General features: G+C 38.7%; 1 protein-coding gene across 1 annotated transcript in view; it reads right to left on the bottom strand.

Moving 5' to 3' along the window:
• Positions 1-1,546: 1,546 nt before the first annotated feature.
• MCMBP (minichromosome maintenance complex binding protein) overlaps positions 1,547-15,689 on the bottom strand; it is a gene marked incomplete at its 5' end in the record, with an annotated part of 18,422 nt that continues 4,279 nt past the window's right edge. Inside the window, 11 exons of the mRNA XM_010175905.1 lie at positions 1,547-1,926; positions 2,672-2,760; positions 3,165-3,329; positions 3,967-4,100; positions 6,371-6,536; positions 7,262-7,379; positions 9,207-9,330; positions 10,221-10,390; positions 12,662-12,762; positions 13,502-13,653; positions 15,071-15,200. Of these exons, the coding sequence (XP_010174207.1) occupies positions 1,800-1,926; positions 2,672-2,760; positions 3,165-3,329; positions 3,967-4,100; positions 6,371-6,536; positions 7,262-7,379; positions 9,207-9,330; positions 10,221-10,390; positions 12,662-12,762; positions 13,502-13,653; positions 15,071-15,200 (1,476 nt within the window). The remainder of the gene's footprint in view (positions 1,927-2,671; positions 2,761-3,164; positions 3,330-3,966; positions 4,101-6,370; positions 6,537-7,261; positions 7,380-9,206; positions 9,331-10,220; positions 10,391-12,661; positions 12,763-13,501; positions 13,654-15,070; positions 15,201-15,689) is intronic.

The raw sequence follows: 15,689 nt of genomic DNA, 5'->3' as shown, positions 1-15,689 counted from the left end.
GAAAAGGAAACACAGCCATAGACACAGTTATGAGGACAGTCCTCAAAAACTGCCTAAACCTTGGTACTTGCAAAGGCTCTGGAAGAGGAAGAGGAAATACCAAATACTTGGCCATTATTTTGGCAGGAGAAAGAGAAACTGATCTGTGCAAACCCACTATGCCTTCTACAGCCCAGGAGTCCTGCAGGGCAAGGGTGCTAATAGCTATAACATCACTCCTCTATATATATATATATATAAAAATGTGGCTTAATGAATACTCTGGGGTGCATCTTCCTTCTGCATGGTGATCCACAAGTTATCTTCTGAATCATCCAATACTTAAGAAATACTGGAGTGTCTCAAATAATCCAGGGCAAGATACATAAAACCATCCTCTAAGCAGCACTGAAAGAAAAAACCTTACAAACCAACTCTTCATTCCAGCCAGGCTGCTGAGGAGAGACTTCATCTTCTTCCTAGATTTGTTTAGTTGCTTAACTTTATATAATGTGGCACAAGTCAGATGAAACCATGAATATTCATTTTAGTGGTCAAAAAAAGAAACACGCTGTAAATGACTTGAAAGGGCATCAAACTTGACTGAAGTTTAAGATACACAAAAATTGTTTATCAGAATAAATGCTCAAATTATTCTTAGTGTGCAGTGATAAAGAACATTTTCAGATTTTCAGTGTCATGTTTAGAGTAGGAATAATGCAGTTAAAAAAAAAAGGGGGGGGGGTTCCTGGTCATGCAATGGTAATAATGAGAGAGCACTAAGTAAAAGTGGCATCAGGTCAAGGTCAATTTGGGGGGAACCTTTTTTCTTGTTCAGAAAATGATTAATTGAAGCAAAATCTAGAATGGGCTCCACTGCTGCCTCAGAGGTTGGTTCCACAGGGACAGCCTGACTTACTGCGATACCGTCCTTCTGGATTACTGACACCATATTGATGTAACAGTTCACTACTTAAACTGCCCTGGTGAGACTAGTTCTGCAAGTCACAGCAGGGGCACTACATCCTCTGCCAACCAGCTCAAACTGTACAGCACAAATGAGATGTGCAGCCACCATTCTCCATGCTTAATGAACATCATTCAAACCATTTAACCACACTGCAGTGCTGGTACTGCAGATCTAAAGTCAGATATGTTTTATGTGAGTATCACCAATTCTCCAGTTAAGGCTTTTTTAAGAAACTGTTGTGCCAGGATAAAGCTCATTAGAGAGATTTGAGAAGTTAGTCGTGGTCTTAGTACAATAAAGATGTATTTCATACTGGAACCTTGTCACAGATAAGATCAAATCACGCTTTGTACCACTGTGTAATCACTATTACGCTGCTGCAGTGAGTGCAAAGTGCCTCAGCTCACAGAACAACAGTTCTAGATCCTAAAGTCAATGTTTCTGTCAGCTGCTGGCTGGCCAAAACCTCTGATCCTCAAAATTCAGCCATTCACTAATCATATCACAATTTTTTTCCAGAATAGAGCCTATTACTGCTGTATATGAAAGGTTTTGGGTTAAATTTTCTTCTTATTAAAGGAAATAAGTTTACACAACTTCAATATTAAAGTTTAATATCAAACAATTTGCTCATGGTTACCAATTTTCAATTACAAAACAGGCTCCAAAAAAATTTCATAAAATATGTTTAACTGGCTGAACAGAGTTAAGTGTGTTCAGGCTGCAAGGGTAAATATCCATAACTTTTCAGTATAAATTATCTACAAAAACTGGTATAAACAATATTCCAATCTTAGTACAGGTTCCATCTAGGATTAGACAAATTTTTATAGCGACATTCCACAAAATATTAAAGTTCATTCCCATTAACACATTTCTGCTGCTGAAGTCTGGCTTTACGTAACGCCTCCAGTTGTTTTGCTCTCAGCCACCTCTCTCGTGACAGCGTTGTCTGCCCCACGCTGAGAGACAGGAACCTACATGAGCAGAAACAGCAATTAAGAGCTTGTTCATGTGTCAGGTTTGATGAGCTAATTCAGTACAAAACCAGTTTCCTTTCAGTTTCCTATGAACGAGAAAGCATGGGAAGAAATGGGAAAGGAAATATTTTGCCTATCAAAGAATCTGTGCCAAGGGGAACGAAGGAAGGGATGATTCCATCATTTAATTGCTGGCCAGCCTCACGCACCTACCATCCAACTGCAGACTATGAGCACTGGTTTAATCTGTTAGCAGGTCACTAGAAAGTCAGCTGTCATGGCACGTTGGTGGTACATGTAATGTGAGGGATGGATGGTGAGAACTGAGTTTTGGTCTTTAGTTTCCAGCAATTATTTTAGGATGGAATCAGGGCTCATCCCAAAAACAGAAGGGGGAGATCCAGATTGAAAAGTTGTGAGCTGGAATTTTACAAGATTATTTGACTCATGCAAAATGGTGATCAGTTCAGGCAGAGATGGTGTTGGAGATGCTCAGTTCAGCACTGTCATCTGAACTGGACCTAGTGGGCCACAAGCCTGAACTCCCACCTTTCCCCAGAACCTTGGAAAAAATGGTGAGGTATTGGTCTCCACGGGGCGTTTCTGATCCCACCTCCAGCGCAGGAGTGCTTCTTCTACATCTCACCTTTAATTCCTTTGCTTTTGGTGATGAGTGGCTTTGTCATTGCAGAGTTTGTCATGAATTATTTTAAACTCCTTATTGACAAACAGCGCTACCCACCTGGCTACCAGCAGAGTTCTGTGCAGATCATCAGCTGTTATGCTCTCAGGGTCATTCTTGCGCATTTCTACAAAGTCTTCTTCTACTGCCTGTAAATGACACGGCACGTATTGAAGTGGCAAAAAAGAATCTTCACTAGAAAATAAGCTTTTAAGGAGCTAAACACCATAACAACTCTTAGATTACAGGAGAAATATTTCAATGCTGGGAAGCGAGCCTGAGTAAAAACAGGCTAGTTCTCATCTTTGAGAAGTTTTCCAAATGAGTCTTAGAAAGCAGGGTACAGATAAAGTAGATATTGAAATACGCAAGAGCACAAATCCTTGAAGGCACATTCAGGACAAGAAAATGCTTCTCTTTGTTTCTTTGGTTTTTAGAAAGCTTCAAGGAGAATCACTGACAGGGAGAGCAATGGGGAAGTACCAGAACTTTCTATTAAGTTGCTTGCTATCTGAATATACAGTTGAAAACATATTAGTGAAGTCTTCCATACCTTGGTCACTTCATCAGATATACTGTAGTCCAGCAGCCTCAATAAACTTAGATAAATCCGAAATTTGTTCAACACAGAAGGGAGCACTGCGGTTAGGAGGCTGCTCATATACTCTTCCATGTTTGGTGGGATTATCTGTGGTTGCAAGTGGACTTGGCAATCTGACTGAAAAATAAAATTACATATCCTTTTTTTCCACATCCTACTTTTTTTTTTTCCCTACTCCAAGAGTAATTTAATCTCTGAAGCACCAGAAGTCACTATTTCCCAGAATTAAGGTAAGACAATTCATTCTTTAAATATCTAATGGTTCCCTTTTTGAAAGCCAGCATGAAGTCTTTATTCAAGCAGGAACCAGTTTCACCTAGAGGCAAGAGAGCAAATACTCAGTTCCTCCAGCTGGAATGCAAGAGATCAGGTATTTCTAAGCTCAGGCTACTCACTTTTTCTAGGGTCAATGCCAGATCTCTTGCTCTTTATTCAGGTGCCCATCACCTCAGAAACTACGGTAGGAGAATAAGGCTCTGAGAGCAGCAGTGCAGCTCCAGGCTTTACCCATCGCCAGGATCTCCATTAGTAACTCCAGGTGCTGCCTGGGCATCCGTATCCTGTTCAGCCAAGGAGGAGGGCAGAGCAACCTCTTGGTTCTCCTCTGAACAGGTTCTTGGCCTGGTTGCAGCCAGGAGTGAGAACTAAGGCTAGTATCATACCCAGCCCTGGTCACAAGTCTTCCTGTCCTCTGGAATGACATGCCCTAAATAACCAGCTACCAGCTGTAATTATTCCCCAAACTGAGCCATACCGGTAGGAGTGATCGGCCCTCTGAAGTGATGAGAACATTAATATTGCATGGGAATTCCATCTGGTGGTAACTGAAGTCATAATCCACCTTCTGCCAAGTTATCAGATTACCCAGCGCTGTCACGTTATGTACACCTAGAAAAGCAAGAACAATTTCTCTGACCACTGGACCTAAACAAATGTCACACCTGATTTCCTCCACCCCCCTCCCCAATCTGTTTTTAATGAGCAGCTGGTAGAAAAATTCTTGCAAACATCCTGTTTCTTTTTGTGTCTGTGGTGTCTTCCAAATACAGACAACCATTTCTTAAGAGCAAAATTAAGAATTCTTGAAGGATTTCAAGCCTGAATTTTATCAGGCCTAGTATATGTGTTAATACCAAATGTCTTCATCGGTCTGACAAAGCCAGATAACTATTTACAGACAAAAAAACCCCTCTCCTCAAAAGAGGACAAAACACCACCAATTAACTGACAAAGTGTAATTTAACAGTTGAGGGGGGCGGGGGGGGAAACCCCAACCCCAAAACATCTTGCTGGATAAAGAACACAGTAGAAAAGCAAGACCAGAAGAGCTGAAAAACATTATCATTTTGCCAAATCTGACAAAGTGTAATTTAACAGTTGAGGGGGGGGGAAAAAAAAAACCCAACCCCAAAACATCTCGCTGGATAAAGAACACGGTAGAAAGGCAAGACCAGAAGAGCTCAAAACATTATCATTTTGCCAAACTGTTATAAAAGTCCATTTTCTCTTACCTGGAACTAAGTTATTTAAAATCTAGAAAGTTAAGATTGACAAATTGGTTAACTCTTGGAATTCTCCCTTTGAAATACCAACATGTACCCAGCAATTCCAGTTTCTCTTCAGCAATGTTACTGCATCAAATGACACATCTACTGTTATGGTTTTGCCTTTAATGAATTAGTATTAATTTACTATACTGTAATTAAAGGCAAATCTAATATTATGGTTTATTTCTGGGACATTTTCCCCTTTGAAATCTCTGAGCTGTAACATTCAAGAGTTCCAAACCAACTACAAGATCTGAAGATACTTACTCTTCTCTAGGGTTAAATTTTGTTCACAAAGAAATTAAGAATTCTTACTTTTTTTACTCTTGATTCAGTAGAGAACAACATCACACCAAGAGAAATGAAATAAAATGAACAAGCCTTTTTTTATCTACAACTTTTAATATTTAAAATATTATTTTCATTAAATTTTGAGGTTTTTAAGACATTAACAACAAACATTTTAGAAAACCTATAAACCAGCACAGCAAGTTTTCTCTGTAAATGGGAGTTTTTCTTTTTTTTTTCGGAAACACAATGCCAAGATTTCTGCTAGTCTGACTGTTTTCTTTAGTGAGATGATGTAACTTCACTAAAGCAGAGTAACAAAAAAACCCCTGAAGACCCCAAAACAAGTAACTAATTTCAATGAACAATTTTTAATAAAAAAAAAGATTGTGTTTCTAAATAGAATCAAAGTAAATTTTGAACCTCACTAGTTCTGCCAGACAGTGCTTGAAGGGGACCGAGTACTGGTGCTCATTAGGGAGACCCAACAGGCTCACAGCATCACACAGTCCAGCAGGTTTCTCAAGATAGCATTTTTATTTTAAAATAAAGTCACTTCCAGTGATTTCCCATTCCTCTTTCCTTGAAATCACTGCAGATATCCATGCTATGCATTCTCCAGTTACTGAACTTGTAATAAATACTGCAACTCGCCTCTTTTATGTAGGCTGTAATTAAATTAATTGTCCAAAGCTCTGTAGAAAGCATACTGCACAGTACTACATCACCTTACAAGATGGAATAACTATTCTGTTCCACACAGTAATAACTATTTTTTTTAAATGTCCAGTTTTTAGGGATGGTTTTTTAGCTTTTCAGAGATGGTTTCCATATATACAGTAAAAGTATAAAGCATAAAGCAGCAGCATATGCTTCCCCCACTTCTCTGTTCATTATCACAGGAAACTGAAAGGCCACTCTAATGAATCAGAGGTATTTTGGTCTAAACACTTACACAAATCAGTGGCCTTTTCCACCAGGTGTCAAAGACACTGTCTAGAGTTCTCTACAATGCAAACAAAGATAGACTAACCAAGGAACCATCTTGTTTCATTGGTTATTTGTGGTCTGGGACAGAGATTTTGACTCAATATAAGCATTTCTGAGCAAAATACCAGGAAATTCCAGAAAGTAAAATAGAGGAAAATAACCCCAGGAGGGGTTTGGAAACTACAAGGTTTAGAAACCACAAGAAGTTTTTAATAGAAAATCAAAAAGTTTTGTAATAGAAAGTTACCAATGGGACACAATTAGCATTACTATCTTAAAATAACCTTCCAGATGAGATGTTATTTTGTTTTTTTTAAACCAAAAAATGTCTACCTGTTGTGTCAAGCTGTCCTTGCTCAAGCTGAGTCTCATCTACAACAAGGGAAGTGTTGCTGGCAAGCTGCAGCACTCCACTGACTAAGCGATTAGCTGCGTAGTCTTTGTGTGGGATGAAGCGCGAATGGTTCATGTTTTCAATGGTCATTTGTAGGCGATAGGACTGCAAGGAGAAAAGAAACCAATCAGCACATTTCCTCTCCTCCAGGTTCCCTGGTAAATACTGCTTCCTTTAGCAACACCTACACCTGTCAACCTCCACAATAAATAAAACAAAACTTGTTGTCACAATATAGAAAATACTTTATCCCAAATGTCCAAATGCTAAATACTTAAAAAAATAATTCCCAAAGGAAAATGATTCTGTTAAGAACTCATCACCTGTATTACACATCTAGGATGAGTAAAAAACACCAACAAATGATTTATTGCAGCAATACAGTTATTATGACCTCAAATTGAATCACTATGATTTTTCTGCAGAACAGTTTCCACAAACTTGGGGATAAGCAATAATGGCATGATAATTAAATGACCTAAATGTCTAAACATCTCAATCCAGAAAGAGAAAATAAAGTACACAGCATCTGATTGGGGATTGGACTGGATGATCTTTCAAGGTCCCTTCCAATCCCTAACATTCTGTGATTCTGTGATCTGTGTATCCATTTAATACCCATGGGGATAAGATTTTATCCCATATTCATCCTAGATGACTAGGTAAATAGAGACTTCAACTGACAGGAAAGCCACATCTCCATTTTTATCTGCTCTCTACAAGAACAGCAAATTACAAAAAAACCCAAAAGTGTTGTTCATTTGGTTGGAACAATTACTCCAACATCTACCATCAGAAATACCAAAGCACATCAATGCTGTTGCTCTTACTGCAGGAACAAGCTGCTGGATAATGCGGTATACGTGCTCCGTGAAGATGCTGTTCCTTGGACACCCGCTCAAGTTGACTGTGAATTTTCCCAGTGGAAGCACATCTCGCCTTGCGTATCTAAGCCAAAAACAACAGGTTAGGCAAGCGTCCGATTCCCACGGCGAGTACAGGTACCAATCAGTCTGTGTGTCCTGCAGTGTCTCTGGTAACTAGCAGGACTTCAATACTTATAGATACACAAGCAGCAGCCTCTTCACTGTGAGGGTGGTCAGACACTGGAACAGGTTGCCCAGAGAAGCTGTGGCTGCTCCTCCCTGGAAGTGTTCAAGGCCAGGTTGGATGAGGCTTTGAGTAACCTGGTCTAGTGGAAGGTGTCCCTGCTGATGGCAGGGGGGTTGGAACTGGATGATCTTTAAGGGCCCTTCCAATCCAAACCATTCTGTGATTCTATGATACCTTCTTCCTTCTGCAGTGTCCAAGGAGCTGACCTAGGCTGAACGCCGCTGTGGAAGGCTGTGCAGCACTGCACAAGAGCAGTACATTTATAGATCCTTATTGAGATCCTTCGAGGTGCCTTCCAGACGTTCTGTTCTCCTTGTGCTCTATTGTTACTCAGTAAACATATTCCTTCACCCTTTTCCTTTCTCATTGCCCAATCTCAATGTCCCTGCTTAGCACGCTTGTTCATTTCCTTTACCTGCCCTCAGCTTTCCTCTCCCTCTTCTCACTGTATATCTTCTCCCCATTCTTGACAAATTTTCAACTTTTTTGTGATATCAGCTAAGAGAGAAAACACATTCTAGTCTAAGCGTTAGAGCATTCACAGTCCCACCAGACAGAAAGAACTGCACACAGAATAAAAAAAATCCACATACTGACACTGAGGTACTTTATTTACATGGGGAGGAGGGTTCAGGGCAGACTGCAAACACAAACCCACTGTAAATCTTGTTGGCTGACAATTATGTAGCCAGGGCACTATGGTTGGATCTGTACTGATACCACCTGTCTCACTGAGGCTGAGAAATATCTTATGGCTTTTTAGACATCAGTTGCAGGTATGAGAGGAAAGGTGCCAAGTCCAGTTACAGCTCTGTGAACACTTCTGCTAAACAAATATGTGCTGCACTATTCACTTTGTAGTGGAATGGAATTTTTGAAAACCATAAAATAAATTGTTTATTTACAAAATATTACTTTTTAAAAAAAAAATAGAAATTGGAATCCATTTTCATTTTTTGGAGAAAGACTAAAATTAAATTTGAGCTCAATGACTATACTTAGTCTAATCAAAACATATTGTCTGAAGTTTCACACCTGCAATCTGAATGAGTCAAAGGATGCTGCTGTTTCATCCAGGGACAGTTTAAACCAACATAAGAGAACGTTACACAAATGAATCAGCCATGAAGATAGATCACAACGCATGCACGTTCAGCTACAGCAGCAGCTCAGGTGGCAAATATCTATCACGTGCTAAATAGGGGTCACTTGAACTTACCACTAAACATATGTCTACATTTAATTAAACACATTCCCAGAATGCACCTTTTAATACCTAAACAATAATTATTGCAGTTAGTAAATGCTGTCTTTGAGTAAGTCAGATGCATATCCTATGCAATAAAAGAAGCTAGAGAGAAAAAGATGTTTTTATACCTCTGTTTAAAAGTTTATTTTAATTTATATTAGAGATTTTGTCCAACTCTTAAAGGAACACTGAAAGGATATTGTCACAAAACAGGCCTTTTAATTAAAACTGTTATTTCAGACAATGAAATCTGTTTGCTGTGTCTATTGTAAGAGGACAACTCTAGCTGGACAAAGTACTACTGGAATAAGCTATTTCTGTCATTTATTTGCAGAGTGGTGAAGTACCCCATAAAAGGGGATTTCTTTTAAAAGATGAAAATATAAATTCTCAGCAAACATCTAAATACTTACACTGTAGAGATGAGATGCAATATAAGGTATTCAGCAGCCAAACTGTCTCCTAAGAGGGCATGGGTGAGGAACCCAAGCAACTCTGCTCTCACTGGTGACAGCTCAGACATGAAATTAGAAACAACTGATAAAAGAGCAAAAGACAACAAGTGTCAGAAACGTGCTGTTCCTCACCCTCTTCTCTCTACATAAACCTTACTGACCATTACAGTTTGATGAAGAAAAAACAGTTACTCCAAAGCAGTCCATGAAAAACAAACTTTCATTGGTTTTCCAGCTGAGTAATTACTATCTTTGGATAACCTGAGTCACTCAATGTTTCCTCTGAAATGCTTTCCTTTTATTTGTTTTTCATTAGATATTGTGTAATGCATTTGCAGAAGTCTGTAAAGTTTGGAGCCAAATTTCTCAAATTGATAGCCTACCCATACTATATTAAAGGCAGAAAAAAAAACCCCAACCCTTTACACACAGCACAACTCAGGACAACTAATACAAGACATGCAAGGACGAAAATGATAAATAGCAATCAGAGGTTTGCATGCAATAATTCAGTGACAAAAAAACCCCCAAAAAACAGGCCACAGGGAGTAACATAGTTGCTTACAAACAGAATTGCCTTATTTTCGTCACAGTACTATGATTTTTATGTTGTTGGTATGTTTCTTATCATCACCGGAAATCTAATTTTCCAGCAATTCGCTAGTCCATTTGAAAACTAATAAAGTCTTATGGCAGAACAACTTTATAAAATCCTTGGGCATGCAGAACACAAAAACAAGTTTTCTATAAATCACGCTTCTTTCAGAAAAATAAACACAGAAGCATCACACAAACACAACACTTGCATCTTGTCCAGTTCTGTAGTGGTGAATGGTTCCTCTGTTTAACAAGATTTAAATTCAAACCCTGCCACTGATGCTTTTGTGTCTGAGCAAAGAAGGATTAGTGCACATGTGCTAGGAAACCGCGCACTTACGTGTTCACAGAGAGAGGTCTAGTCCAGATACTCACAGGTTTTATTCTCCTCTTCATTAAGGCAGGCAGGCAGTAAGGGGTTAATGTGTTGTAATTTCTGTGCCAAAATCACATGGATTCTGGGGACTAATGAGGCTGGAGGACTGTGTACTCTCTGTTCTTCTGCCGTGTCCATACACTCCATAGGATCGAGGGTTGAGCTGTCCCTAGGAGAGGACACAGGACAACTGGACTTAGAAGCATTCTGCACAAATTGCTCCCCATCTGACTAAGAGCAGCTGGAACCAGGCCAAGAACAGAGCAAACAACATCCTCTCCCAGCTCCTGGTAACTCCTCCCATTTCAAACTACCTTCTTTATGATTTTTATAAACACCATAAATACTGAATCACAGTTTTATAATGATTTAGAAATGCTAAAGTATGCTTGACAAAAAAAAAAATTGGATTCTATTATTTTCAGAAAATAATCAAATCTTACTTACTAAAAAAAAAACCAACCAAAACTCAAAACCAAACCCCAACAAAACAAAACCCCAACCAAAAACCTAAAAACCAAACCCAAACCAAATCCCCCAAAAACCCCCCAGAGAACAACAAACCAAAACAAACACCAAAAAACCAAAACCTAAAACCAAACACCCCAAACAAAACCACATTTGTTATTTGCTTTACCATTTAGTAAGGTGTAGTTTCCAATAAAATGTTACACACTGTTCTGTCCAGCATGTACTGAATGAAGTCTAAAGAGCAACTTTTAAGAAAATAAGGTAACAATTTATTACATTTGTCTATGGAAGTACATGTGGGATTTTTATGTTCTACCAGATTCTGGAGCCTGACAACAAGATCTTCTGGACAGAAACATAACAGCTACATCACTGGCTGAGTGGAAAAAGAAAAAAAAAGAGGAAATAAATCCTAATGTACCTCAGCTCAAACTGAAGGTATTACCTCTGAAATTAAAGAGTCAGATCACAGAATCACAGAATGTCAGGGATTGGAAGGGACCTCAAAAGATCATCCAGTCCAATCCCCCTGCCACAGCAGGAACCCAAATGAGATCACACAGGAAGGTGTTCAGGTGGGTCTTGAATGTCTCCAGAGAAGGAGACTCCACACCCTCCCTGGGCAGCCTGTCCCAGGGCTCTGTCACCCTCACTGTAAAGTAGTTTTTTCTCAAGTTTAAGCTGAACCTCCTGTGTTCCAGCTCACACCCATTGCCCCTTGTCCTACCATTGGGCATCACTGAGAAGAGCCTGGCTCCATCCTCATGACATTCGCCCTTAACATATTTATAAACATTAATACACAAGCCTTGCTCTCCCTGATCATGCCTTACAAAATTCCTTCCAAGTGGTTTTCATTTGTTATGTAGAAACTAAAATCCCTAAAGGAACTATGTCAGATGATTAAGTTTAGTACAAACTTAATCACCTTGCACTGGTTGTACAGCTGAAAGGCTTCATAACTTCAAGGCCTCTTCAGCAGTCCACCAATAAACTTCCCGTTGAGAGAAATTTCTTTTGTTTGCATTCAAGACATTGCCAAATGTCACCATTTTATCTATTTTTGGGATAGAATGACATGCAGGGAAAACACCCAACAACCTATGACAGAGCAACTGAGCTGTCAGTCTGGGATTAGCTGTCAGACAGATGATAACCCAAAGCAGCTGACCAGGCTGAGTTAACTTTTAAGAAGTTGGCACTATGAAGGATTCACGCTGCACTCTCAATGTTGTACTTACCAGAAAGATAAACAAAATCACCAACAGAAATACTTTAAAGTGCAAAGGTTCGAGACATCAGTAGCACTTATGTTAGATCTGTCAACAGTGCTATTTTAAAAATTGACTTGTGTCCTTATGGTTAGTTTGTATTTTGTCAAGCAAGTAATTGCAGAGCAGCAGGTGAAATGGGAAGTTTCTACCAGCAGGATAAAGTGATGATATACCTTAATTAATGAAAAAAAAATCAACCCAATTCATACTCATTTTGGTCACTTTCACTCTCCAGACAGACATGAGAACTTTCTTTTATTTTTAGATTCTTCAAAATTGTTGATGGTAACAACTTTCATGAACTCAGAAATTATTTCAAAAGGATATTTTATAATTTTAAAGCTTATTTGAAAGCTTTGTTCATTATTCACTCATTCACTGAAATTTAACAGGCATGAAAGAGTACAAAACATTTAGACACTTTCTGCTTTACAGACTGTACAACAACCTAAAAAAAGAAGCACCGTGTATCCAAGGGTATGGATGTACCAGAGTACAACAGATTTCAGTTTACAGGATGGTGGATCTAACACTTTCCACATTAAGCTTTTTTTAAGCAACAAAATTCACCTCTTCAGCATAACTGTTATGTATTTACACATTTCTCTGTCTGTATCAAGGGGACAGCCAAAGTATTTTGCACATTGAAATAAAAATTCCCTTCATTTCAGCATCAAGCATGAGGGGAGCCTTACCTCTCTTCACTGTTCACTATGCTCAGCACTGGGTCCACAGACAATATACCGTAAACTTCTATAACATCGTTCACTTTGAAGCTATCCCAGCTCTCGTAGACCTGGCAAAAAGAGAAAATAAGACATTACAGAGGCAGATGAGGCAGAGGCAGGACTGCACACAAACACAGACAAAAGACAAAATCTCAGGAGACTTGACTATAGACTGAGAACAGTCTGTGTGAAGAGGTTTCTCCGAGTCAGCTTACATTGGGAAAATGAGCTTCTGTGATTCCATGCTTTTTCCTATTTGCATTCTTTTGCTCCACAAATGCAAACAATCATATTCTAATCTGATTTATCAAGATTTGTTGAATAAGAGAGCATTCAACACAGTAACAGCATAAAAATTTTGTGTTGGAAGTTCCACAGTCAATATAGCATACTAGTGAATTAAAGACTATTTCAAATACAATACAAAAATGTGTAGTTTTTTGATTTTTTTGCTTGTTCCATCACAACTTTTTTTCTTTTAGAGGAAAAATCCTAAAAGCAAAGTACCAGGAGTCAGTAGCAGCTACACCCTCAAGCATCTAGTAATGGATTTTTTTTTAATATTAAGTGTAGTGAGAAGGTGCAAGCTCTAACAAATGCTGTTGAAGGATTTCACCAATTCAAATTAACAACTCATGAACAGAAACAATGTATTAGCAACAGAATTATCTGCAGAAACAAGATTCTGGACTTGAGAGACTCTGTGCCTATAAACCAATGTAAGACTAACTACTTACACTCTAACTTCAGATTCTGTCTGCCTCACTGAGGCCACAGCCATGCTCATCATCTCTCCACTTTTGTTACCTTTACAAGACATGCTGGTCCCTTCTCTCCTGGCAATGGAAAGTTTAAGTCAAGTGGAGGAGAGCAGTTGGGAGAAATGAGATGATGACCTGCAGAAGCTTCTGTTTCTAATCTCTTTGGTTCCACACATCCATGGATATCACCTCCACTGCCTGAAAAATATTGGATTTGTAGGCTCTTTAAACAGAAATGCAAAAGTGAACAACTTGCTTCAGTGAGCAATGCAGAATTAAAATAATTTAACAAGATAGCCAAGACAAAAATATTTAATAATGTAATATATTTGACAGAAGATACTCTTAATCAGAATAGAAAAGTCTCACAAATGCATATTTTATATTACCAAGTTAAGTGTGAGAGAGAGTACTGGTAAAGATCTAAGTGTCTTAGAAACACAAACACATCAAGAAGTCTGATTTTCAAAAATGTAATGCTTAAACCATGTGAACGATTTTCTTCTCAATTCCACAGGACTGCAAAGGTAATATTTTCCTGCACCTCACATTTAAAAAACTAGATAGTTCTTAAGGGTAAGAGTAAGCATCAATAAAACAGTTTAGATTAAAAATCTCTGTAGATTTTCAGCAATAATAAAGCTATAAAAATTTATTCTATAATTAATCAGTCTGAGTACGAAGACAAAACAGTTAAACTACCTTGCAAACTGGTAAGAATATAAAAGGAAAGACTTAAATGCAAGTAATGAACCTGACAGCCACAGCACATTGAACAAAAGCAAGCAATAGCTTCTACAATTTTGTTTTTCTTTAACAGGACTGACAATTTTAAACTAACTACTTTATCTTGTTCAAAAGAAGACTTGCCAAAATCTCAAAGAAAACCCCCGTGCCAGTTTAAATGGCATCTCCACAGATGAGCATCAAAACAAATGGTTCACAGACTGATCACAACGTAAGTAAGAACTGCACACCATCTGAACGCTGCTGGTGTTCGAGATACCAGCCTCTTAAAAGGTTTCATAGCTTTCTTCAGGGTGCTACAAGGGTCTGGTATTAAGCAGGTTCCTTTATGAAGCTGGATTAGTAAATCATGTTAAAAAAAAAAGGTAAGGCTGGAAAATATATTTTAGATCTATACTACTGTTTGTAGCAAAACAGCACTTAATTGACACGTAGTTTGGTTTCAATGTACACAGTAAGATCCACACACAGAGTATGAAGAGACGAGATTAGATGATTTTCCACAGATTACCATCAAATATGCAACAGAGTGGGAAATTAAACAAGAACTCCCAAATTTCAGCCTGCTGCTATAAATTGTTTGTGCTTTGTTACATCAAAAAGGCAATACACAAGTGCTGCTGTACAAAATATTCATTTTAGGAATTAACTCTAGCAAGTAATACCAACAAGATATACAATAAACATGCCACACTGAAGGCTCTCCCACACTCCTTCAATTAAACCACTGATGACTTCAGCAAAGCCACCAAATTAGTTATGAAGGCTGATTGATTCCAACAATTGCAAATATTTCCATTTTTGACAATGAATTTTTTGCAAATTCTCAAAGATATCATAAAAACTATTCATCAATAATGAACATTACCCATATGTTGCTCTTTCTGTTTAGATGGATGTAGATCCATATCCTCATCTTCCTCATAACTCCTCTTGTGGCGACTTGGTGTGTAGGATGTTGAAGGACTAACTCGAGCTTGGCTTGCACTAATATACGCGTAAAATTGCAGATTAAGGACAACCACAGACTCAGCTGAGAAAATTCAAGCAAGGTAAGTTTGTTTGTTTGGTTGGTTGTTTTTTTTAAACAAAATGCTATTATCTTATTTTGAGTAAGACATTAAAATAATGATTTAATGACATCCATTATATGGACCAGTTAGAACAAGTCCACAGAAGGGCGACCAGGATGATCCAAGGGCTGGAGCAGCTCTGCTGTGAGGACAGGCTGAGAGAGTTGGGGCTGTTCAGCCTGGAGAAGAGAAGGCTCTGGGGAGATCTTATAGTGGCCTCACAGTACCTGAAGGGACTCCAGGAAGGCTGGGGAGGGACTTTTGACAAAGGCAGGTAGTGACAAAACAAGGGGAAATGGGTTTAAACTGAAAGAGAGGAGGTTTAGATGAGATATGAGGAAGAAATTCTTCACTGTGAGGGTGGTGAGACACTGGAACAGGTTGCCCAGAGAAGCTGTGGCTGGGCACCCCTGG

Source organism: Antrostomus carolinensis, unplaced genomic scaffold (genome assembly GCF_000700745.2).
Source record: "Antrostomus carolinensis isolate BGI_N321 unplaced genomic scaffold, ASM70074v2 scaffold22939, whole genome shotgun sequence".
Lineage (NCBI taxonomy): Eukaryota > Metazoa > Chordata > Aves > Caprimulgiformes > Caprimulgidae > Antrostomus > Antrostomus carolinensis.
Note: the sequence above shows the minus strand (reverse complement) of the source record. Positions and strands in the feature narration are given on the sequence as shown.